This window comes from Tamandua tetradactyla, chromosome 7 (genome assembly GCF_023851605.1).
Source record: "Tamandua tetradactyla isolate mTamTet1 chromosome 7, mTamTet1.pri, whole genome shotgun sequence".
Taxonomy (NCBI): Eukaryota; Metazoa; Chordata; class Mammalia; order Pilosa; family Myrmecophagidae; genus Tamandua; species Tamandua tetradactyla.
The window spans coordinates 134274653-134301398 of NC_135333.1; the positions used below are offsets into that span (position 1 = coordinate 134274653).

At 36.8% G+C, this 26746-nt stretch overlaps 1 protein-coding gene and 1 long non-coding RNA gene across 8 annotated transcripts in view; one reads left to right on the plus strand and one right to left on the minus strand.

Annotated features, from left to right (window-relative positions):
- GRIP1 (glutamate receptor interacting protein 1) overlaps nt 1–26746 on the minus strand; it is a 733183-nt gene that overhangs the window by 48969 nt on the left and 657468 nt on the right. For all 7 annotated transcript variants that reach the window (XM_077111339.1, XM_077111343.1, XM_077111338.1 and 4 more), the window contains exons 14-15: nt 11222–11291; nt 9278–9423 (exon numbers count right to left, since the gene is read on the minus strand). In XM_077111339.1, the coding sequence (XP_076967454.1) occupies nt 9278–9423; nt 11222–11291 (216 nt within the window). The remainder of the gene's footprint in view (nt 1–9277; nt 9424–11221; nt 11292–26746) is intronic.
- On the plus strand, nt 422–9639 carry LOC143642665 (uncharacterized). Its single transcript, XR_013155785.1, has 3 exons — nt 422–653; nt 5831–5986; nt 9098–9639. It is a non-coding gene; the product is annotated as an uncharacterized LOC143642665 (long non-coding RNA).

The following is a 26746-nucleotide window of genomic DNA, read 5'->3' on the forward strand; positions in this document are numbered from 1 at the left end:
GCCCAGCACTTGGAAACCTGGAGGCCCCTGTGAAGTCTGAGTTTCTTCAGTCCAGAAGAAAAAGCCACTGGGTGCATGGGAAGCTGAGTGTGGGTACAGTACCACTCCCTGGGAGAAGGAGAGCCTGGTTCTAGTTAGTTCATACTTCAGGCAACTCCAAGTGAGTGCCATGTGTTATTTTTGGACAATTCTGCTCCTTGTGTCACAAAAATGACAGAATTATACCCGAGTTTGAGTAAAGAGGCTTAGGACAGTTGCTTTCAGGCCCTCTTATGCAGGGGCTTTTTTTTCTGTAGACATTTGTGCTAATTTGAATCTGTTATGTATCCCAGAAAAGCCTATGTTCTCTTAATTCATCACTGTGGGCAGAGACCTATTGTGGGTGGAACCTTTTGCTTAGGTTGTTTCCATGGAGATGTGACCCAGCCCTTTCTAGGTGGATCTTATTCTCCTTGCTGGGGTCTTTTATGAGAGGATAAAAGGTAGAGCCATTTTGGAGCGAGTTCAGGGAAGCTAAGACAGAAACTCCCCAGAAGGAACAAGGACCCACAGAAGCCTGGAGACATTTTCAAGAGAAAGATGAGCAGATGGCACCATGTTACTTCCCATGTGACAGAGGAGCCCCAGATGCCAGCAGTCTTTCCCCAGGGAAGGTATCTTTCTCTTGATGCCTTAATTTGGACATTTTCATGGCCTTAGAATTGTAAATTTGTAACCTAATAAATTCTCATTGAGAAAAGCCAACCCATTTTTGGTATATTGATTCCAGCAGCTTTAGCAAACTGAAGTAGCATCTGAGGACTCACTATAACTAGAAGGCAATTGTTAGAATTCTCAGGTTTAGAAAGTGAAGGAGACTCAAATCAGAAAAATGCCAGTATCTTAAGTAAGTAAAATATGTTGCTGTGACCACACTGGGGGAAGAAATAGGGAGAAGTGAAGCTGAGTTTAGATTATGGTAGAAATGGAAGCTGATTTCTGATTTCTTCAACAAATAAATTGCCAGCCAGCCAGCCACACACACAAAGGAGATTAAAGAGACATTGCACCTGAAAGCAGCGAGTAGATCTTTTGAGCTCCTGATTCAAACAAACCAACTGTTAAAATAAAACAGCAACATCTCTATATATGAGATATCAGGAAATGTGAACAGTGGATATTTGATGATATTAACAATTAATGTTAATTTTTTAAATATAATGATGTTATTCAGTTATGCCTTAAAAGTCTTTTAAAAGAATCCTTTTTAAGGATACCTTAAAATATTTAAAAGATGAAATTATATGGTGTCAAAATTTTTTTAAAGCAATCTAGTGTGTGAGTGGGGTGGGGAAACTGGAGTGGAGTGTAGAGGAATGAAGATTGGTCATGTTAATAATTTTGACACTAGGTGATACATGATGGTTCATTAAACTATTTTTCTCTATTTGTGTAGATATTTTAAGTTTGCACAATAAAATGTTTTTTTAAAAAGAAAACTACCTTAGACAAACATGTGTATGACTTGAGTAAACAGATTTTTATTAGTTGACTTCCTTACTTATCCAGATCCTTCTGGCACATCTGCCCACAAGCCAAGGTTCCCAGGGCATCCCACTATCACCTGTTCTAGAAGATGCCATCTCAGCTCTATCCAGTTTACCATAGCAATGGTTCCTTCTTAAATGATTTTCTTGCTTGGGATCCAGTTTTTGCCATCTCCCCTCCCCAACCTTCCATCTATTTTTTCCAGTGCTGCCAACATATAATTCCTTCTCTTCTTTTTCAGATTACTTTTAAAGCATAAATCTTACCATGATCCTCTCTTACTGGAAGCTTTTCACTGATTCCCTAATGACACAAGAAGAAAATATAATCCTCTTCTATGAGCTGAACTGGAACATCTACCTCTCCAGAGGGTCAAGACCAATTGCGCTCAAGCTACCACTATCTTAGCTTCTCTTCTTATGGAACCACTTGCGGTTCCCTAGAAAAGCACTTTTCTTTCATCTCTAGCCTTGCACAAGTTACTCCATCTGCAAAAATTATCTTTCTTGCATCTCTTTCTCTGTATAATTCCTACTGATACTTTAGAACTTAGTGCAGAGGTCTTATTTTTCAAGAAGTCTCCTTGGTTTCTCTCTGGGGTGGAGGCCTTTCCTAGGAGATGTCCTAGCTTCTATGCATTCCTCTAATGGTTCCCAACCTTTTATTTGATTCTTGCCCCTTCCCTGTAGGAAAAAAATTTAATTAAAATTTTCCCCTAATGAGAAAGATCAAATACTAAGGAATAAGGTTTACTTAGGAAGAATTAAGCTTTGGAGGGCCACAAATCATTGTACTATCTAAAACTTTTTCTCCTGAAGAACCAATTTTTGCTCCTTAGGGGATATATTACCCCCATCAAGAATGCATGTTATCACATATAATTTTTCTCTCAAATTGAATTATCTCTTTACTGGTCTCTTCCATCAGAATAGAGACACCATGAAAATAGAGATTCTATTTTCAAATCTCCAGAGCCTAGAATCAAGTCCGGCACCAAAGAGACTTTAATAAATGCTTGCTGAACAAATGAATGAACAAATGAATGAGTGGTAGCATGTGGTCAATGGTTCTGAGGGAAGAGGTCTCTATGGGAGCTTTGGGAACCAGTTTCTGTAATTCACCAAAGTCTTGGTTTCCTTCTCCAAGGCAGGTGATGTAAACCCAATCTGGCTCATTCAAAGTGTGAGACAAAGACCTGGTGTTGCCATTGTGAGAAACAGCAAGCTTAGTTCCCTCTTAAGTTCCAAGAATGTTTGAGTTAGCTTCAGGCTGCACTTCCAATTCCATCTGTCTTCTTGGGCTTTAGCTCAACTGGCATCTGTAGTCTGGGCAGCTTAGGAGGGTAATAACTGCCATTTAGAAAGGGATGCTTAGGCCATTTTGGAGGTGGAAGGCTCCAAGATATTCTCTCCTTGCAGCTGCTCCAGTCTAGAATGGAGCACCTACAGTGTTTAACCAGAACAGAAACTTTCTGAGAAAGAAATGCAGGATCACCAGTAAGTTTCAAAATGAGCCTAAACAGATGTTAATGATATTATAAGCAGCTTTTCTATTACAACAGAAGGTCTACAACTATTAGTGAAAGACGTAAAAGGGGGCCAGCCTCCTTGTTTGTTCACTCAGCTCTAGTTAAGAAAATTAATGGGACCACACAACAGATGCAAAATTACAGCATTACTTATGTGCAATGTTATTTTCAGGCTTCTTGACTGCTGCCTGTTTAACAAAATGAAAACTATCTGGCTTGAATCCATAATGGCAGCTGCTTCTGTGGCCAAATAGGAAGCATGGATTTGAGAGAGAGCCATTGGAAGGCATAAACATGCAGGTCAACCAAAGTGCATATCAACTAAAAGTGATGGAATTAACTTGAGGGTATGGCCCAATTTTCAGAGTTAGGCCTGAGAAAGTAACCCATGTGGAACAATACTAACTTCAGCTTCCTTCTTGTTGTGTGGTCATTCTTCCTGGTCATGTCAGAATGATGTGCTAAATGACAATATTCCTGCTCCAAGGTATTGTCGAGTGTTTAAAAGTAGAATTCAAATTTTCTTTTTGTGTTAAGTGGTAATTTTTAAGTCTCCAAGCTAGCTAATGGTCCTCCATGACCGTGCTTTCCAAAGCATAGTGCTGGACCAGAAGCTTCAGTATCATCTAGAAATTTAAAAATGCAAAATCTCAGCCCCACCCCAGACCTGGAGAAATACAAAACTCTGGGGGAGAGACCCAGTAATCTGTGTGTATGTGTGTGTGTTTGTGTGTGTGCCATAGTAGTAAAATGTATACAACATAAAATCTCCCATTTAACCACCTTCAAGCACACAATCCAGTATTATTAATTAAATTCACAATATTGCACTACTCTCACCACCATCCATTACCAAAACTTTTCCCTCATCCCAAACAGAGACTGTCTACCCGTTAAGCACTGACTCCCCATACCCTCTTCCCTCTGCATCTGGTAACCTGTAATCTACTTTCTGTCTCTATAAAGCTGCATATTCTAGTTATTTCATATAAGCAAAATCATACAATCTCTGTCCTTTTGTGTCTAGTTCATTTCACTCATCATGATCTCTTCAACATTCACCCACGTTGTAGCAAGAAATCTGTTTTATTGAGGCATCCAGTTGATGTGGAGGCACACTCAAATTTGAGAGTCATTACTTTGAGAGATCAAGCAAAAGAAAAGGGAAGAATACTTTCTTTTTCTTGTCACAGGCTACCCTTGGCAGGCACCCTTCTCTTGCCAATATACTTCCCCTATCACTGCTCCTAGCATAGCCAGGTTCATTCTTAGAAGCAAGTGGTGAGGCATCTCTACTATTTCACTCTAGGATTTAGGAGAAAAAGCTGTTGTTAGTTACTTAGCTTGGCTTAACACTCAGGAACTGAAAGAAAATATGAAAGCCCAAACTTTGAAGGACGGATTTAACCGGTACTAAGGTTATATCTACATAATGCTCTCTTTGGAAATTGTAAAGGTAATTTGCTTCAGAAAGGACAAAATGTAGCCTAGAGTAACTTCTATGTACAGATTAGAGTTTGCAAAGGTAAAATCCTGACTTTGTGGTCTCTCAAAATTTTCCATATATTAGAGGTGAGGTGCTCTAAATCAATAGAGTAGCAATTAGCAGCTGAATTATGTGACTGGAAATGTGCCAAGAAGGAAATACAAAAAAAGCCCATGGAAACTATGTGTGATGAATTGGCAACCTCCATCTTTTCCCCCAAATCCCCCAAATCTTCTACTGTTTTGTCTTAGGGTTCCTTTTCAGCCTCTAGCCCGCTCTCCAAACTTTATTCATTTACAATGATGCAATTGAGGCAAAACTACAGATTTTATTTCAAGTCAGTAATTTGCATCTTTAGGATCCTGGGAATTGGGTAGCAGCCACTGTACTGGAGCCTTGGACTATGCAAGAACCATTCCACTCTACTTGAGTCATAGTCCTTCAGTAATGAAAGGTGACAAATACAAAAGTTCTTGCAGGTGACTAAATCTAGAGGGGGGAACCCCACAACCCTAAGTGTTCTAAAATATATGACCACCATAAAGTTAAAATTAGTTTTTAAAAATCCTAATGGTGGCTTTTAAAAGTTAGCATTCTTTAGGCCTTACTAGGTGCCAGACATTGTGCTGAATGTTTAAATATATTATCTCCTTTGATCCTTAAAACAGCTATATGAAATTAGTCATTAAATGGATATTTATAGATGAAGAAACTGATGTTCTGAGAAGTTAAGATTCCCAGCTTATAAGTTGTAAACCAGTCTGATGTTTTTATTATTCCATTCTATTATCTCCCCTAGTTGGGTAAAAATAGAGTAAATTCAGACTCTCTTGATTGCCTCATTCAACACTTTAGTAAACAATTATAACTAAGACATACTATGACCCCACTCTGCTGCTTTATATGCTGAAGGCTCTCCATTGTCTTCTGGGGTGAAGTTCAAATTTCTTAACATGATTTACATGGGCCACAATAATTTGGCTTAAGTGTACGTTTCTAGCTCATCTACTACTGCATCTGTACACACGAGTTATGCTTCAGCCACATCTGCCAATTAGGAGTTCCCCAAATATGCCATGCTCTCTCTAGCCTCCTGCTTTGGCTCATACTCATTCTCTGATGAATTCTATCACTCTCTCCCAAACCCTTTGAAGATCAAGACAGTTAGAAGCATTTCTTTGTGCTATTCAGGCTCCAACAGATGTCTCCACATTCTCTTACCATCTTGGGCACCCCTAGAACATTTATCATTTTGTTAATTATTGATTTTCTTCTATCTCTCTTTTTAGGTAGTGACTGACTTAAGGACAAGGACTGAGTGCTTTTCATCTAAGAAGTGGCAGTCCCCAGCTCAGTACCTGGCAGCCTATGCTGATGGCATGACTTCATGAAAAACAGGGACTTTAATAACGTTTTGGAATAGTTCTACCATCTCCTTGGACAAGGTACATGGCAGAGCAATCAGGCTAGTATGGATGGAAGAAATGCTTACATTTTAAAGCAACGTCTGTTAAGCCCAATAGCAGTCTCTGCTAGCTGAGGAAACCAAATTATATTGTGCGGTTAAAACTTTCTGTGACTCATGAGAGAATAATCAATAAAGGATAGAGAGGAACAGACAGTCAAAAAAGGCTCTGGAATATTCCCGGAGTACAGAAAGTCCAAAACTAGAATGAGCAACATTTCAAGGGCTGGAGAATATATACTGAATATTAATTACCATTCTAAAACATTGAATCAAAGGGTGGCAATGATTCAGTGTGATAGTTCAAATCACCAGCATAATCTCAGAATTAGGCACAGTATCAAACTTTCAAAATCAGTGACTGTAGTGATGACTAAAACTTATTTTTTCCACTTAGTTATATTTTGATGAAAGACCAGAACAAATGTGAGGGAAGATTTCAGGATGTGATAATAATAAAAATACCCCCTACTTATAGAACGCTGAAAATATCTCTTTCTACAAATTGCAGCAGTTCTCTGAGATGACTAGTATTATTTGCATTTTACTGAAAATGCAACCAGACGGGTTAAGTAACTGCCCAAACTCATACAGCTCAAGTGCAGTAAAGCTGGAATTTAAACTCAGGTCTTATTTTAAAGCTTGGCCTTTTTACTTTTTACATCTACATAGTCTGACCTGAACTAGCCTGTAACCAAGGTTTAAATTTTGAATGTTGTTTTGTTTTAGTTGCTTTGCTCTGAATAAAAGATAATTTAGTGACAAATATTTATATTCTTATGAGGGGAAAGAGAGTGCTAGGATTACCAAAATTTTTCTCAATAGATGACCAGAGGATAACATTCAAATAGCGATCTGCTATAAAAACATGCCTAAAGGAGCATATAACTTTAGTACACTGATCTAAGCAAATTGGGTTTGGGTAAATATGTCTCTCATACCATCTTTACTTTACTTTTACTTTTGGTATGTATGTGGTTTTCCATTGAAGGATGTTGGGTTTCAAAATAGGGGCCCTTAAAAATAAAAAATACCTAATAAGTAGGAAAAAACACCAAAATTATTAGGCACTGGGATTGTAGGGAGAAAGTTATAAAGGAGAAAAAAAAGAGCCAAAGGAAATTGGGAAATGAAAATAAGATCTCCAAGTGCTCAGTCGTTTCTGGAACTCCTGCCAACCTATCTGCACATCCTGGCTTTGAAATTGCGAACATTGCCAACTTATGTGCACCATACATATTCATGTCTGACTTCGCCTTTTCACTCTGCAAGGAGATGTGCTTAGCCTGGCAAATCATGCAAAACAGGTTTCCCAACAGGGCTTTGCCTCTTTACTAGGACAGAACCCAGAACGATGCTGGAAGCTTTATTCCTATTCTGAAATAATTCCCAAAAAAGAAAGTCCAAACTGAAGCAGACCTATAAGAAGAGGAATGCAAATATTGGCACAGAAAATCAGGTGCTTGAAGAATGACAATGAGTATAAAACCTATGCATATTTTAAATGTAGGTTATGAAATATATTTGGTCTATATATATCTCATAATGACAAACCGTACTGATGAATGTAACTGCTTTTGCTTTGACTTTGAATAGGAATCATAAATATATGGCCTGACAATGACCATTAATTCTAGAGTGTTGGCAATAACTAATTATTGCTTGATATGAGTTATATATGTAGAAGCTCACATAACCAGTCTCCATTTAACCAATTTAGTGGATTAATTGGGTTTCTCCATCCTTTTTATAAACTATGCTGACTAATGCCATGGAATGCTTGAGAGTAGCAGGCTTTTCTCACTAGAAACCCTGCACATTTCTACTCTTTCTACTACTTGGGTTATGAGCTTAAAAATGTAGTGAATTATGTTTATTCCCAAGCCCGTTTATACGAGTTGCACTTGTTATTGTAACTATGTAGCTTAATTAATCTTATATAACATATATATGAGTGAGTGTAGTGGCTTTCTGAAACCAAGTTGAATGCTTTGAAAAGTCTCATTAAAGGGTGGGTGTCTTAGGCAAAAATTGATTGTGAATTACACAGAAGAAAAGCTCTAAAACACAGGGGAAAATAATAAAAATTTAAATGGAATAAGTTTTCAGATTGCTCTAAATTCATTAAATTCTCACTGTATTACAAATAAACACACACCAAAACTGGAAATCATAAACTATATGTTATGTGTATGATTTAGACAAAAAACAAAAAAACCCAAAATTTGGAACCCTAATCAGCAGAGCCATATGGCTTCACCCATAAGATTGGTAAAGTATTAAATTTTTTTCTTATGGATATATATCACTCTCTATAATTCCCCATATTAGCTGACTTTTTCAATGAAGCCTAAGTTATCACATCCAGACAGAAGGGCTTCTACTGAAGGGCAACTCAGAGTGGGGCCCTCGGTCTACAGCAGGCTCAGTGTCACCTGGAATTTTGTTAGAAATGCAGAGCCTCAGCCCCTTCTGGGAACAGTGCCCAGGTAATTCTGAGGCCTACTAAAGTTCAAGAAGTGTTGCTTCACTGTATTTCTATATGATTGGAGGCACTAAAAATGGATATAGCTTTTTTAGAAAGCAACATGATGAAAGACTCATTAGGAATCATAAAACTTCATTCTGACTCAGAAATCCTTCTTCTCATAATTTTACCCAAGGGAATAATCCAATAAAAAGAAAAATTCATAATATTTATGTATAAAGACACCTGTGATAATACTTATCCATAATAATGGAAAAATGGAAGTAACCTAAGAAGAGAAGAATGCTAAGTACATTTTGGGACAGTCAAGGAAAATGACAGATAGTAAAGGTTTGTAAAATGGTGAAATGTTTACAATATAAAGTTAAGCAAAAAATGCAATATTCAGTTATAACTACATAAGGGAAATATCAACAGATGCTAAAAAATGACTTGTTCTGTTGTGTTAAGGTGGTAGTATTGGTGATGATTTAGTTTTGATCTTTAAAAATTATTTTAATATAATTATAAAATGTTTATACAACGAAAATATCTTAATTGTATCATTATGGGCGCTCTTATTTAAAATTCATACTATATTCAACCCACATTTTTTTTTTTTAGCAAAGTGAGAAACTCACACAGGAACAGAGTCAACCCACAATGTAAAGACACTTTTAACTATGGAAAACACTGCTGCGATGTCACTAGCCAGCTGTTGTGTGTAAAATGCCAAGATCTAATATATTCTGCAACAGATGGGCAGTTAGAAAAACCAGTCTTAAATAAGGATGCTATCAATACCTGAATTGTCTTCATCTTTGCGGATTTTGAGCTTCACCAGGTCTTCACACTGCTGGAGGATCTGAACTGCATCTTCCATGGAACAGTTATCCAGCCGGATGTTATCTATTGCAAGTAATTTATCCCCAAGTTCCAGGGTTCCAGTTCTGTTAGTAAATGCATAGTAATACATGACTAATGTTGAGCACTTAAGCAGGTCGTTTAAAGAGGCATTAAGGATAATGTAGCATTATGGTAGTCTTTAAGGAAAACGAAATTCTTCAGCTGTTTTTAAATTGCATTTTATTGACAACCTCCTCCCCCCACCCTCGTTTCCAATCTTATTTTGGATGGCTGCTGTGACATTAAATTGCAGAGTGTTAAAAGCATTTTTCATTTTATTTCTTTCTTCAATTAAATTGGCACAACCAGAGAGGCTTCATTGAGGAAATCTAAGGCTCCTGGGAAGAGAGACAACAGGCCAGGCGCTGCAGAGGACTGAGTGCCCTCATGCTTGGCCACACGGTCAGTCTGTTTCTGATCCTTGGGGCTCTGGATACTAGAAGAGGGCTGAGAGAGTTAGACGAGTCAAGGCAGGATGGAGTTAGTAGAGGCCTGAGATTCGGAGCCTCTGCCGTTTTTATCTGTACCTGGAAACTCACTGAGGCTGGACTAGGGAGGAAGGAAAGGCAGATGAATCAGATGCTACCTATGGGCAAGTGGCCACTGAGAGTCTAATACTCTGCTAGTGCACATCTGCTTTAAGTTTTCAAGGTCTACTATGAAATGAAAGAAATAATGAGAATACGATGTGCATATGTGCTTTTGTGAGTATATGTACATGTATATATACTTGTAAGAAAGTTAACAATTGTCATGTTTGGGAAGAATTATGCTTTGTGCATTATATCTATGATGGAAATGGCTAATTGTTCCCCAAATTCATTCTCCCTTCCTTCTTTTAGTAATAGAATCTCCCAGGTTTTAGTGGGTACATGCATGGCCTTACAGCCACAGTGTACATTTCTCAGCCTTCCTGGCTGGTAGTTGTGGACATGGGACCGGGTTTGGGCACTGGAATTGAGAAGTGATACAAGCAACTTCTTGCTTGCCTTGAACTGTCCCTACCCATCCTCTGCTTTCTGACCCTGTAATGACCAGAGCAAGCTCCTCCAGCCTGGATTGTCTGCCTACCTCCTGTTACATAAGAAACAAATTTCTTTTTCGTTTGAACCACTGTATATATACGTACTGTTTCATAGTAGCTTAGCCTGTACTTTAACTCATGTAAAGTCTTTCCTACTTTTTGTATGGTAAAATATTATTTCTTAAATGGAATGGTCGTAATAATAGAATTTTTAAAATATCCTTATTTGGAAAATAACATTAATAATCTTATCTCAGATCTTGCAATAATTTCGATATAGTTTTGATCTGTGAAATAAAAAAAGTTTGGTATTTGTATATTGTAGGTTAAGAAGTTAGTATCCATTGGCCTCATTAACCCTCATAGGCTAACTTTGAGGAAGCGTGGACCAAATAGGAAACAAGGACCTTATTTGAGGCTCTATGATTTGGTTTGCCTAGGGAACATGCTCCCAGCATTTAGCAAAGCTCTCCTGCAGGCTCTCATCTCCTAGTGGGGTGCCCATGTGATTGAGGCCATTATCAAAATTTAACCTGGACAGTGAAAGAGGATCTATGATGGGCTCATGAAAGATCCCTAAAAACATTACCGGCTAATTGTCTATACCGGGTATAAAAATAAATCAACATGATGGCAGAGATCTAATCAGCTAATCCCATGAGGGATATCAGATCTGAACAATTAATAGTAGCTTCCCAGAGCATGAAATTGAGAGTACGGTGGTCCCTCAGCAAGGTCTGCCTTGGGAGCAGAAGGGCTCATGACTGCTTCAATGAAGAGAGGCCTTGGAATGAACCAGCCAATCCATTTTTCCTTACCTGTGTGCCACACTGCCCTTCTTGATGTCTGAAATGACAAGGGGATCTCCTGGTTTTCTACTGGATGGTGCTGTAATAATGAAGATAGAATAGTGACATCTTTATATCCATGATTTACCCACCACTGTGCATTTCCTCATTTTCTAACAACGGTTAATACAAGTACAGTTTGTATTCAAAGCAAAGATGATCAGCAAATGAATTAGAAAATGTGCATGATATATCTTGATTAAAAAATGTAATTGCTAACATATTTATAAATTTAGAGAGTAAAGCAAAGCTAATTAAAATTTACAATTGGAGAAAACATAATGATAAAAGTTACCTAACAGGTTTAAATCTATTTTAATCAGTGTTTCTCAAGAGGGGAGGTGAAATAACCAAGAGTAGAGTATTAACATCAACTGGAGACTCAACTTAATGGAATTGACATGTGGTGCCTTCCTCTATTCTTTTCTAGTGATGAGAACCCTATTTATGGGATGTGCCATATTCCTCAAGTGAACTGGGTTGCAAAATGGATTAGAATCACTGATTTAAGCTTGTTTTCTACAGGGAAATCTTTTGCTAGGTAGACTGTCAATCTGTAGATTCTGCCCACTAATTCAGACCTAGAAAACACTGAAATATTTTGAGATGTGGCTATTATACTTCATTTAAAGTAATAACTATTGTGTTGCTACTTAATTATATATTGATACACGATCATATTCTAAACTATCCATGTAATTTTTATTGACTTTCTATATAAAACTATTATCCTGCACAGCGGTCAATTCGGGGCTTTATACATTTTCTTAAAAATAGGTCCATTTGATGAGAATAAAATGCAATTAGAAGCAACAGTTTATTTATAATTAATCCTGAACAGGAATTACAGTCCATACAGGTATTAAAAAAATTATCTTGACCTAGAAAGTTTACATGTAATTTAGAAGTTTGATACTTAAAATGAACAAAACCAACAATTGTAAGAAAACAAAACAATTTGCCTCTGAGAGATGTTTTGCCAACCTGGAGCCTTAGGATGATTTCCTTTTTAAGACACTAAAAGGCCCCTAAAGTAAGATTTTATTATAAACAGTCTAATCACCCATAATAATCACAGAACCATATCATTCTCCAAAATCTCTTCTGAATTCTAGGAAAATGTTTATGTGCGAGAACAGATGGTTTAATATCTCAACACAAAATTAAAAGAAAAAACAAAGTACATACTAATACATTACCCACTATATAAATTGGTCCATAGTAAATGTTAGTGAGACTTCATTCAATCATTATTCTTAGCTTCTAGCAAAGTAAGCAAAACATTCTATTCTCTACAATTAATTCATAATTTAAGACTTCACTCAGTGCTTTGATATAGAGAACTATAAACACCTACCATTTTTACTTGTGTCATATCTCAAAACTGTAAAATGTTCTGGGCATAGGGTGCAAAAATAAAACCTTTGTTATTGCCAGCAAATACAACTTTTCCAGCATCTGCCAATGTATTTACACAATATTTTGCCACATAACATCAGTGTTTCCTTTGGCTTTTTAAAAAATCCACATTCCACTGAATGGTCTATGGAACAAAACAACAGTAAAGGCAAAAATACATCATTGTTGTAACAGAGGAAAATAGCACTGTGACTTCTTGGACAAAGCCACAGAGCTTTGCAGAGAGGTTTAAAACTTGTGATGGTCTCCAGACATGGCATAACGTCCATTCTCCTGTTTGCTAGACTCTGCCTTCTCTTTTAACCAAGTCCATACCTGACACTTGAATGGTTCATCCTGTAAACTGTGCTTAGGGTGGATGGCTATTGGGATGATGAAACTGAACCCAGGAGTGGGTCCATTTCTGTATCAGTTCCTGGTGCTTTCACTACCATGCACATTGAATGTGGCAATGCATCCTCTGTCTGCACACCTAGGCACCATGTTTTCATTCGCCAATCCCTGGGCAGAAGTTAGAAAGCAAGCATGTTTTGTTTGGCTTGTAGAGCTTTAAAAACATTGAAGTAGTTGCCAACATTTAAAAATTAGTGGAGGGCAGGCAATAGTGGCACAGTGGCAGAATTCTCGCCTGCCATGCTGGAGACCTGGATTTGATTCCCAGTGCCTGTTCATGAAAAAAAATTGGTAGATTCCTGGCTTCTCTTTAAAAATTAGAGAGGCAGTCTGGTATAATGGTCAATAGCCTCGACCTGACAGCTGGAGTGCTTGAGCCCAAATCCTGGAACTGTCACTTATTGACTATGTGTGTTGAGGACAGAACCCCTATAAGCTATGATTTTCTCATCTGCAAAATAATGATGATGAATAATAACTGGTGTTTACCTCAGAGTTTTGTTTTCAGGATTGCATGAGTAAAGGCACATGAAGTTGTTAGACCTGTGCATTTGGTATGTACTTGTTTACTGTTATGGTTATTATTATCCAACAAAATTGGATCCATTTTCCCACTTAGCCCTTTGGATGGAGACTTCAATATCCCATTTATCACTGTTCTTACTGGGCCAGTACCACTCAGTGACTTGTGAGTTTGTGACCCTTCGAATGAGAACACACTACCACTCACTGTCGGTGCTTTGCACTGGATTCGAGTTCTCCACGGAAATATTCATCTATCTAACAAATGTTTGGTTTTGTTACTATTATGATCCAAACACCACAGCTCTGGACACTGGCTATGAAACCACAGAGTATGATAAAAAGGGGAGGCAGAGCTGGTTAAATCTCATGGGGTCATTAGGTACAAAATAGTTTTATCTCTTTTGTGAAGTGATCACAACTTAGAAAGCCAAATAATCCTTCCATATGGGGGCAGATATCAAATGAATCAAGCGGGTGCCTTAGAAATGAGGGCAACAAAATGTTATTAACTTTCCCGCTAAGATCAGGAACAAGACAAGGACATCCACTATCATCACTGTTATTCAACATTGTGTTGGAAGTTCTAGCCAGAGCAATTAGACGAAAAAGAAATACAAGGCATTAAAATTGGAAAGGAAGAAGTAAACCTCTCACTGTTTGCAGATGATATGATACTTTATGTTGAAAACCCTGAAAAATCCAGAGCAAAACTACTAGAGTGAATAAATGAGTACAGAGAAGTGGCAGGTTACAAGATCAACACTAAAATATCTGTAGTGTTTCTATACACTAGTAATAAACAATCTGAGGTGGAAATCAAGAAAAAAATTCCATTTACAATTGCAACCAAAAGAATAAAATATTTAGGAATAAACTTAACTAAAGATACAAAAGACCTATACAAAGAAAAAAGACCTATACAAGAAATTGTCAAAAGAAATCATAGAAGACCTAAATAGATGGAAGGGCATATCGTGTTCATGGATTGGAAGACAAAATATAATTCAGATGCCAATTCTACCTAAATTGATTTACAGATTCAATGCAATACCAATTAAAATCCCAAAAACGTACTTTTCAGAAATAGAAAAACCAATAACCGAATATCTCTGGAGGGGCAGAGTGCTAAAAATAACCTGAGAAAGAAAAATGAAGTTGGAGGCCTCACACTACCTGACTTTGAGGTGTATTATGAAGCTACAGTGGTTAAAACAGCATGGTACTGGCATAGAGAGAGACATACTGACCGATGGAATCAAATAGAGTGTTCAGATATAGATCCTCTCATCTATGAACAATTGATCTTTGATAAGGCAGTCAAGCCAACTCACCTGGGACAGAACAGTCTCTTCAGTAAATGGTGCCTAGAGAACTGGATATCCACATGTAAAAGAATGAAAGAGGAGAGGATACGTAACTCACACCCTACACAAAAATTAACTCAAAATGGATCAAAGACCTAAACATTAGATCTAAGACCATAAAACTGTTAGAAGAAAATGTAGGGAGATATCTTATAAATCTTGTAATAGGAGGTGGTTTCCTAGACCTTACACCCAAAGAACGAGCACTGAATAAATAAATAAATAAATGGGAACTCCTCAAAATTAAACACTTTTGTGCATCAAAGAACTTCATCAAGAAAGTAAAAAGACAGCCTACACAATGGGAGACAATATTTGGAAATGATATATCAGATAAAGGTCTAGTATCCAGAATATATAAAGAGATTGTTCAACTCAACAACAAAAAGACAGACAACCCCATTACAAAATGGGCAAAAGACTTGAAAAGACACGTCTCAGAAGAGGAAATACAAATGGCCAAAAGGCACATGAAAAGATGTTCAACTTCCCTGGCTATTAGGGAAATGCAAATCAAAACCACAATGAGATATCATCTCATACCCACCAGAATGGCCATTATCAATAAAACAGAAAATGACAAGCACTGGAGAGGATGTGGAGAAAGAGACACACTTATCCATAATTGGTGGAAATGTCAAATGGTACAACCGCTGTGGAAGGCAGTTTGGTGGTTCCTCAGGAAGCTAAGTATAGAATTGCCATATGACCTGGAAATACCATTGTCTACTCAGAGGACATGAGGGCAAGGACACAAGTGGATATTTGCGCACCAATGTTTATAGCAGCATGATTTACAATTGCAAAGAGATGGAAACAGCCAAAATATCCATCATGATTGGCTAAACACACTGTGGGATAGACATACGAAGGACTAATATGCAGCCATAAGACAGAATAAAGTTATGAAGTATGTAACAACATGGATGGACCTGAAGGACATTATGCGGAATGAGATTAGCCAGAAACAAAAGAACAAATACTATATGGTCTCATTGACATTAGTGAATAAACTTGGAGAATTTCATTGGTAAGAGACACCATCAGGAGATAGAAATAGGGTTAAGATATTGGGTAATTGGAGCTGAAGGGATACAGATTGTGCAACAGGACTGACCGTAAAAACTCAGAAATGGATAGCACAATACTATCTAATTGTAATACAATTATGTTAAAACACCGAATGAAGCTGAATGTGAGAATGATAGAGGGAGGAGGGTTGGGGGCACAAATGAAATCAGAAAGAAAAATAGATGATAAAAACTGAGATGGGACAATCTAGGAATGCCTAGAGTGTATAATGATAGTGACTAAATGTACAAATTAAAAAAAATTGTTTTTGAATGAGGAAGAACATAAGAATGCTATTACTGCAGGGTGTTGAAAATTGATAGCAATTAATATTTTAATTTTAACTTATATGTGAGACTAAAGCAAAAAATATTTATTTGGTACAAAATTTATATTCTGACTAGTGCATTTTCTAATATAACTTATGTAGACAGCTTAACTGAACACCATAAATACATGGAACCTTGAGTAGGGCATGAGAGTTTGTTGGTTTATCCAGAGTGATGCCCTGATAAATCCCAGAGTGATCTGAACAGTGAATAAAAAAATATTTGTCCCCTTCGGGGAATGGTGAAAAAGGGAGAAAACTCAATTTTTCCAAGTTGAATTCTTGATATTCTCACAAGTAGTGCAGACAAACAAAGCTATAAGCTAAGCCCCCAATCTTGAGGTTTGTTCATATGAAACTTAACCCCACACAAGATAGGTCAAGCCTGCTTAAAATTAGGCCTAAGAGTCACACCCAAGAGAACCTCTTTTGTTGCTCAGATATGGCCTCTCTCTCCAGCCAACACATCAAGCAAACTCATTGCCTTCACCCTGTCTATGTGGGACATGACTCCCAGGGACAGAAATCCTAGAATGAGCTGAGACTCAGAATCAAGGGATTGAGAAAACCCCTAGATTGAGCTGAAACTCAGCATTGAGGGATTGAGAAAACCTTCTCAACCAAAAGGGGGAAGAGTGAAACGAGAGAAAATAAAGTGTCAATGGCTAAGAGATTCCAAACAGAGTTGAGAGGTTATCCTGGAGGTTATTCTTACGCATTAAATAGATATCACCTTGTTAGTCAAGATGTAATGGAGAGGCTGGAGGAACTGCCTGAAAATGTAGAGCTGTGTTCTGGTAGCCATGTTTCTTGAAGATAAAAATTGTATAATGATATAGCCTTCGCAATGTTGCTGTGTGATTGTGAAAACCTTGTGTCTGATGTCCTTTTATCTACCTTATCAACAGAGGAGTAAAACATATGGAATAAAAATAATAGGGGGAACAAATGTTTAAATAAACTTAGATTGAAATGCTAGTGATCAGCGAAAGGGAGCGGTAAGGGGTATGGTATGTATGAATTTTTTTTCTGTTGTCTTTTTATTTCTTTTTCTGAATTGATGCAAATGTTCAAAGAAATGATCATGATGATGAATATGCAACTATGTGATGAATTACTGATTATATATATAGAATGGAATGATCATATGTTAAGAACGTTTGTTTCTTTCTTGTCATATATTTTTTTTAATTTTTAAAAAGAGGTTATTAAGTCCTGAAAAAGAAAGAAGAAACCATCAAAACTCCTTGAAATCTCAACTAAACTGTCAAACATACAGGACTGAAAGCCTGAAAAAAAAATGATGTAAAATACAGTGTTATATGATATATTTTAAGTTTAATATATTGCCCTTTTCCCCCTCATATTTTATGAAATAAGTTTAATTAAAATTTTTCTTTTTTTTGTATGCTGTATGGTGGGGTCACATTTCATTATCTTTTCATGTGAATATCCCGTTATTGCAGCACCATTTGTTGAATTTTTGTTTGTTTGCTTGCTTGTTTGTTTTGGGAAGCTCATGGACCAGGAATCAAACCTGGGTCTCCCACATGGCGGGTGAGAATTCTACTACTGAACTACCCTTGTACTCCCCAAAGTTGTCACTTTTATCTTCAATGTCAGTGTTTATGTTGTTACTAGAGCCACAAGCATTGAGTTATCTACAATATTTTCAGAACTTATCATCATGTCCGTCAACTGTTTTTTTTTTTTTTGGAGGGGGGTATAATATCTTAACTTTCTAGTGATAGTAATGATAGTTTTCTTCTTCCTCCATGTGCTGTTTGCTATGTTTTTCTTCTTTGTTTTGATGCATATTTTATTTTTTTCTTCAAATTCCTCTCTCTTCTTGGTTGTCTGCTCATTTTTATGGGTGTGGTCTAAAAAGTTGTTTGAAAGCTTGGTTGAAAGCATCTCACTGAGGCTTCCAGACTGTAGTTTTTCACCGTATAGTTTGGACCAGGTTGTTTATTTGGGTCAGATGGCCTTGATTCTGTTTTCCAAACTGAGGTTAGTAAGCCTGGCTTCCTGGTTTCTGTGAGCTTACTGGGAGAGGAGGGCTGGCAGTCTCAACATTCAGTATGTAAATTTTTATCTCTGTTTTTAGAGTTGTATGGCTACACTCAGCTGTGTTCTTCTGGTCTGATCCTCCATTTCATTTTTTCCAGGTAATAAAACTCTAGGTCTCTTCATGAGTTGGGTAAGGGTGCTTGGCTTCGCTGAAAGGAGGATGGCATCTGAGGTGCTAATTCATTCTTAATCTTTCTGACATCTCTACAACCACTCTGACTTCCAGAAGTACCCAATTCCAATAATTTCTGGGCTTTGGGGGAGTTTAGGATGTAAATCAGGTTCATTCTCAGCTTTCTCTTATGGCATTTTAGTTAAATTTATCTTTCTCTGTCTTCTTTATAACTTCCAAATTTGGTTTTCATCTATTTTCCTTTTCCAGCCCCCCCCCCCTTTTGGGATTTTGTGTTTTGAAAAATTTTAGACTGTCATTTTAAAAGGGGCTTGTTGGGTGGGAGCAGAGGTAAATCTACCATCTTTTGATACTTGCAGTTTTAAAGTCATTGTCAGAAGCTTAATTCTTATGAAGAACATGTATTCTTTTCTGCTCAAATACTATCAGAGAAGGTGGAAAATTACATTCTCTACCCTTTGTTGAAATAACATTTTCTGTGTTTCAAGGCAGGTGAAATCTTCTAAATTTTCAAGCGAATTAAATATGAATCAACAATGCATTCTAAGAACATTTTATAATTTTGAGTCATTCTTGGATCTTACTTTACAAGTCAGGGTACTTGACTCAAACAGCCTCATAAAACTTCCAAAATACATTGGAGAAACACATGGATACACATATACACGTATTCTTAATCACTCAGCTTTATTTTAATTGCAACCATATATACAACATGTAGCAAGTAAAACAAGTTATTTGACTTGAAATAGCACTGCAAATAGAGATTTTACTGCAACGTTGGCAAAAAACGTGAACCATTCTCTTCTAAATATGCTTAAGACTTAGGAGGGAAATGACAGATTTGCTGTGCTTGTCACAAAGGATGCTTTATGATTTTATAAAAAATAAAGCTAGCCTTTGTTCCTGAAAACAATTCAGTCACAACTAAAAAGGAGAGTGAACAAATTAACTGCACTCACAAAATCCTGTCTCTTGCTTTTCTGATATAGGATCTGGGAAGGGTCATCAGTCAGATGGTGATGGGGATGAGTGGGGCAGTGACAGTAAAAACAGTGTTAAGTCAGGCAGAGTGTGAGCAAATCCTTGCTTCACCTTTTGTTAGCTCTGTGTCTTTGGACAGGTTACCTAGACCGACCTTACTTTCCTTTCCATAAAATAGGAATAGAAGTCATAGGGTTATTTAGGATTAAATGGGAAAATACATATTTATCACTTAGTGCTATGCCTGGTACAAAGTAGATATAAATCTCTGCAAAAAAACCTCAAAAGGAAGCACTGATGTCAAGAGGACTGTACTGACAACTGCACCTGACAGAGACAACAGGGTTCTCTGACGTGAAAGACAGATGGGACCGCGATGGGGGTATGTGGCACTGGCTTCTGATTGGCTGAAGTGTACAGCCATTCAGAATGTGCCCTTTCCCTCTCAAACTGCATCCTTCTGCTAGGTCATTCTGGCTTATTTTCAACAATAAGTCATGCATATTATAGTAATGACATCAATAAAAGTAATGCCAAGACTAATGTGTTATGAATATCTCATTGGGAACTTAAGAAAAGGAGTCCAAAACTGCTCACCACATCCAAAATCAGAGGAACTCATTTCTCAGTCAATTAAGTATGAATGGTGAGCCTTAAGCCAAGTGTGATAGGCTCTGATGGTTTAGAGATGGAGGCCCTCTCTTAACACTGAGAGTTTACAAAGGTGATAAAGATAGAAAGTGGGACTGTACAAAGACAGTGAGAAAAATCAAACACTTGCAGTGCCTATGTTTGACTAACATCATGCCTCGGTATGCTTGAGAAGAGGGCCCCTTGCTTTCCACCAATATCTTGTGGAAAAAGGCACTAAATTCTACCATTTAGAGCTTTGCTTAGAATATTTCATAAGGCTCTGTGTGTAAAATAAATAATGAAAGTATGTGATATTAATGATCATCATTATAGTAAGTAACATTAGGATTCACAATATGATCTTGGCACTTAACATATACTAACTCATTTAATCTTCTTGATGCTATGATGCAGGTAATATGTACCCCATTTTACAGATAAGGAAACAGAAAAAGAGTGGTCAAGGAAATTGCCCAAGGTCCACAGGAAAAGGGAAATTGGGGGATCTGGGTTCTGAGTCATGCTCTTAGTTACTTCCCAAATCATTGCTGTCTCACTTTACACAGCCTTTGCACAAACATGCACATTTATTTTCTCCCTTAGAGACTCATTTCCTGGACTACATCATGCTTAGTAGAGCATCATTTGCAGATAAAGACTTATTCATTCATTCAACAAATAATAGCACTTTGTACTTGCCAGGAACTGTGCTAGACCTTAGGAGTTCATTATTTCATAATCACAAAAATAAATTCTGACCAAAATTTTCATCAGATTTTATTTTCTCACTGGATAAATATTAATTACTTTCTATGAGGAAACACAAACTCAACATAGCAAGAATTCATTGCCTAAATGAAACTATTTGACAAGCAGGATTGACAAGTTTATGTATCATTTTTCCATCCAGGAACAGAGTACACTTTAGCTTCCAAGACTAGCATTAACTCTTGGCTGACCAAAATCCAGGTCACTCTTGTGGGCATTTTTGGGTTGTTGCCATTATGACTATTAAAACCAGTTTTTGAAGTAATAATTCATACTTGCAAACCACCCTCATAAAGCATACTTTTAAATGAATCTTCATGTTAATATGATCATTATTTTATAGTTCTGTGTGTACTTTACATGACTGCCTCTCAAATAAGTGGAACATATAAATATCTACCTAAAAATAAATATATCTGAGAGGGAGGATGGGCAAGATGATGTAGGTAGGTATGCAATTCTCTAGAGTAGCTAGTAAATAGCCAGGAACTATCTGGAACAATTGATAAGGGATATCCATGACATACATCATACAACAGTCTGAAATGGGTGGAAGGGCCAAGATCACAGCATAGAACTATAAGTAAATCTCTCAAACTGTGGAGGCTGGCACCCCTCCCCCACTGGCACAGAAGCCTCTGTTGGAGATACTTCCTCATGGGAAACAGAAGCAGTTTTTACTAGGAGCAAGGGAAGATAGCTCAACCAAGCTCCAATTGCAGTTTTAATTAGCAAATGTGGACTGCTGAATACAACCTCTGAGCACAGATAAACCCAGAGCAAACAGAAAAGGAATCCTGAGGTCTCTCTGGGAAGAGAGAAGGTGGGGCTGACAGAGAAAACAACAACAACAACAACAAAAATGGAGGCTCAGATTACTGGAGAAGGGCTGTGCCCCCAAATAGGGGCACATAGTGCTGGGTATCAACTTGGGCTCTTGACTCTCAAATTTTGGGGGTTGGTGACTGGCTCTGAAAAAGAATTTTTTTTTCTTTTTGAAACTATTCTAAGTAGCTCATTAAAGAAAGCCTTGGGAATTTTCAATTGTCAGCCCTAACCCAGGCAAGGGTGGAGTTAAGATAGGTCTGAGAGACAAAGTAATGAGTCAAGTGAAGGAGATAATTACCTAAAGGGGATATTTTACAGATCCAAGAAATACAGCATACCCCAAACAGAATATATCCAAATAGACCTACTCTGAGACACTTACTAATCAGACTATCAAATGTCAAAGACTAACAGAGAATTTCAAAAGCAGTAAGAGAAAAATGATCCATCACATGAAAGGGAAGCTCTGAAAGACTATGTTTGAATTTCTCAGCAGATACCATGGATGCAAAAAGAAAGTAGTATGATATATTTAAGATCTGAAAGAGAAAAACTGCCAACCAAGAATTCTATACCGGGCAAAACTGTCCTTCAAAGATGAGGAAGAGTTTAAAATACTTTCAGAAACAGACAATGAGTTTGTGAACAAGAGACCTACTCTATAAAAAATACTAAAGGGAGCACTAAGACAAAAAGGAAAGATAGGAGAGAGAGGTCTAGAGAAGAGCAAAGGAATAAAGACTATTAGTGAGGGTAAAAAGAGAGAGATAGAAAATAACATATGACATAAAATCTAAAAGTCAAAATGGTGGAAGAAAGAGCTGTCTTTACAGTAATAATATTAAACGTTAATGGATTAAACTCTCCAATCAAAAGTCATAGACTGGCAGAATGGATTAAAAAAACAAAACAGGTCCCATCTATATGCTGTCTACACGAGACTCACTTTAGATCCAAGGACAATAATAGGTTGAAAGTGAAAGGTTTGAAAAAGATATTTCATGCAAACAATATCTAGAAAGCAGCAGGGATAGCTCTACTAATATCTGACAAATTAGACTTCAAATGTAAAGCAATTAAAGAGTCAAAGAAGGACACTATGTATTCATAAATCAAGAAGACATAACATTCATAAATGTTTACGCACTGAGCCAGAGTGCACCAAAATACATGAGGAACACACTAACAACACTGAAGGGAGAAGTAGATCATTCTCCAGGGTAGATCACATGTTGGCTCACAAAGCAAGTGTCAATAAATTTAAAAAGATTGAAATTATAAAAAACACTTTCTCGGATCATAATGAAATGAAGTTGGAAATCAATAACAGGTGGAACACTGGAAAACTCACAAATATATGGAGGCCAAACAACATACTCTTAAACAACCAATGGGTTAAGGAAGAAATTACCAGAGAAATCAGTAAATATCTCAAGGCAAATGAAAATAAAAACACAACAAATCAAAACTTATGGGATGCAGCAAAGGCAGTGCTGGGAGGGAAACTGATTGCGTTAAATGCTTATAATAAAAAGCCAGACAAACATATGACAAGAAAAGAAAATTACAGGCCAATCTCTTTACTGAATATTGATGCAAAAATCCTCAACAAAATACTTGCAACTTGAATCCAGCAGCACATTAAAAAAATTATACACCATGACCAAATGGGTTTTATTCCAGGTATGCAAGGCTGGTTCAACAAAATAAAATCAATTAATTTAATACACCACAAGAATAAATCAAAGTAGAAAAATCACATGATCATCTTAATTGATGCAGAAAAGGCATGTGGCAAAATTCAACATCCTTTCTTGATGAAAACACTTCAAAGGATAGGAATAGAAGGGACCTTCCTCAACACAATAAAGGGAATATATGAAAAACCCATAGCTAACATCACCCTCAATGGGGAAAGACTGAAAGCTTTTCTTCTAAGATCAGGAAAACGACAAGGATACTCACTGTCACCATTGTTATTCAACACTGTGCTGGAAATTCTAGCTAGAGCAATTAGGCAAGAAAAAGAAATAAAAGGAATCCAAACTGGAAAGGAAGAAGTAAAACTTTCACTGTTTGCAGTTGACATGATAATATTATGTAGAAAATACCAAAAAATCTACAGCAAATCTACTAGAGCTAATAAATGAATACAGCAAAGTGACAGGGTACAAGATTTAAAAATCAGTAGCATTTCTATACACTAGTGATGAGCAATCTGAGGAGGAAATAAAGAAAAGAATCCCATTTATAATAGCAACTAAAAGAATCAAATATTCAGGAATAAATTTAACCAAGACCACAAAAGACCCTATACACAGAAAACTACAAGAAATTGCTAAAAGACATTTAAAAAGACATACATAAATAGAAGGATATACTGTTTTCATGGATTAGAAGACTAAATATAGTTAAGATGTCCATTATAACCAAATTGATTTATAGATTCAATGCCATATCAATTAAAATCCCAACAACTTACTTTGCAGAAATAAAAAAGCCAATAACCAAATTTATTGGGAAGGGCAGGATGCCCTGAATAGCGAAAAATATCTTGAGAATGAGGAATGAAGTAGAGATCTCATACTACCTGACTGTAAAGCACATTAAAATTTACAGTGGCCAATAAAGATAGAAGGAGGGGCAAAGTGAGGTGCATACATACAATGGAATACTGAGCAGCTGCAAGAAGGAATGAAGTTGTGAGACATGCAACTAGGTGAATGAATCTTGAGTATGTTGAGTGAAATAAACCAGAAACAAAAAGACAGATATTTTAATGCCTCACTATGAAGGACTAACTTTAATGTGCAAACATTGAAAACTGAATTTAGAGCATAGGTTATCAGGGGAAGGCTTACTGTAAAGGTTCCTAGATTACAAGCTCTTACTGCAGTCAATCTATTCCTGAGTTGCAACAGTTATTTCTAAACTCTGAGATGTTGAGCTCTTTGTGTATATAATCTGGCCTGTGATCTTTGTGACACCTCAGACTCAGAGTTAGAGTTCTGCACCTATGAAAGTCAGCATTATCCCATACTGCAACCATTCAAAAAGCTAAAAAAGAGATCAAACTTCAATTAGAGATATGAATAAAGCTGATCTGGTAGGACTAAGGTAAAATCAGACTAAAAGGCAAAGAACCATATTGACTATGTTTTAAACTTCAACTTCTGAGACCAAAGGAAGAGATGTTTACTCGGTGCAAAATTTGTATTTTTTGTAGCACACTAATTTAACATGTATGGCCAGTTTATTCGAACACCATAATTACATGGAACTTTGAATAGGGAGTGGGATATTGTTGGTTTGTACAGGTTAGCGTGGTGACCTGATATATCCTACAGTAATCTGGGCAGAAAACAAAACATTATCTGCAAAGTCCCTCCTGAGGGAATAAGGATAAAATGTGGAAATATTAAATTTTCCCATGTGGGGAATTCCTGATATTCTTGCAAACACTGGGGACTATCAGTTTAATAGATCAAGCCCTCGATCTTGAGGCTTACCTTATGAAACTTACTCCTGCAAGGTAGAAGCTTAGCTTACTTATAGTTACGTCTAAGAGTCACCCCCAGAGAACCTCTTTTGTTGCTTAGATGTAGCCTTTCTCTGTAAGCCAACTCTTCGGGTGTCGCCCTCCCTACTACGTGGGATATGACTCCCAGGATTGGACATCACCTTGGTGATGTGGGACCTGACTCCTGGGGATGAGCCTGGCCCTGGCATTTTGGGATTGAGAAAGACTTCTTATTCAAAAGGGGGAAAAGAAATGAAACAAAATAAAGTTTCAGTAGCTGCGAGATTTCAAGTAGAGTTGAGAGATCATTCTGGAGGTTATTCTTAAGCATTATATAGATAACCCTTTTTAGTTTCTAGTGGGTTAGAACAGCTATAAGGAAATACCTGAAACTACTGAACTGTAATCCAGTAGCCTTGATTGTTGAAGATGATTGTATAGCTATATAGCTTTTATGGTGTAACTATGTGATTGTGAAAACTTTGTGACTGACACTCCCTTTAGCCAATGTATGGACAGATGAGAAAGAAAAGGAAGATAAAAAATAAATAAATAACAGTGGGGGAGAAGGGGTATGGGATGTTATGGGTATTTAAAAAAAATTATTTATTCATTTATTTTGGAGTAATGAAAACGTTAGAAAATTGTTTGGGGTGATGAATACACAACTATATAATAATAATACTGTGAACCACTGATTGTACACTTTGGATGATAATATGGTATGTGAATATATCTCAATAAAACTGCATTAAAAAAGAGTTAGTAGAAAAAATGAATATATCAGAGGAGGATTTTTTAAAATTTATTAAAATTTTTTTTTAAACATGACATACAAACATGAACATTCTTAACATATGAGCATTCCATTCTTGGTATATAATCAATAACACAATATTATCACATAGTTGTATATTCATCACAATGATCATTTCTTGGAACATTTGCATCAATTCAGTAAAAGAAATAAAAAGAAAAAAGAAAAAAACTGATACATACCATACCCCTTACCCCTCCCTCTCATTGACTGCTAGTATTTCCATCTACCCAATATATTTTAGCCTTTCTTTCCCCTATTTTTTTCTATACCCCTTACCACTCCCTTTCATTGATCACTACCATTTCAATCTACTAAATTTATTTTAACATTTGTTCCCCCTATTATTTATTTATTTTTAATCCATATGTTTTGACAGAAGGTTTTCACAATCACACAGTCACATTGCAAAAGCTATATCATTATACAATCATCTTCAAGAAACATGGTTACCGGAACACAGCTCTACATTTTCAGGCACTTCCCTCCAGTGACTCCAATATACCTTAACTGAAAAGGTGATATCTATATAATGCGTAAGAATAACCTCCAGAATAACCTCTTATTCTGTTTGAAATCTTTCAGCCTTTGACACTTTATTTTGCCTCATTTCTCTCTTCCCCCTTTTGGTCGAGAAGATTT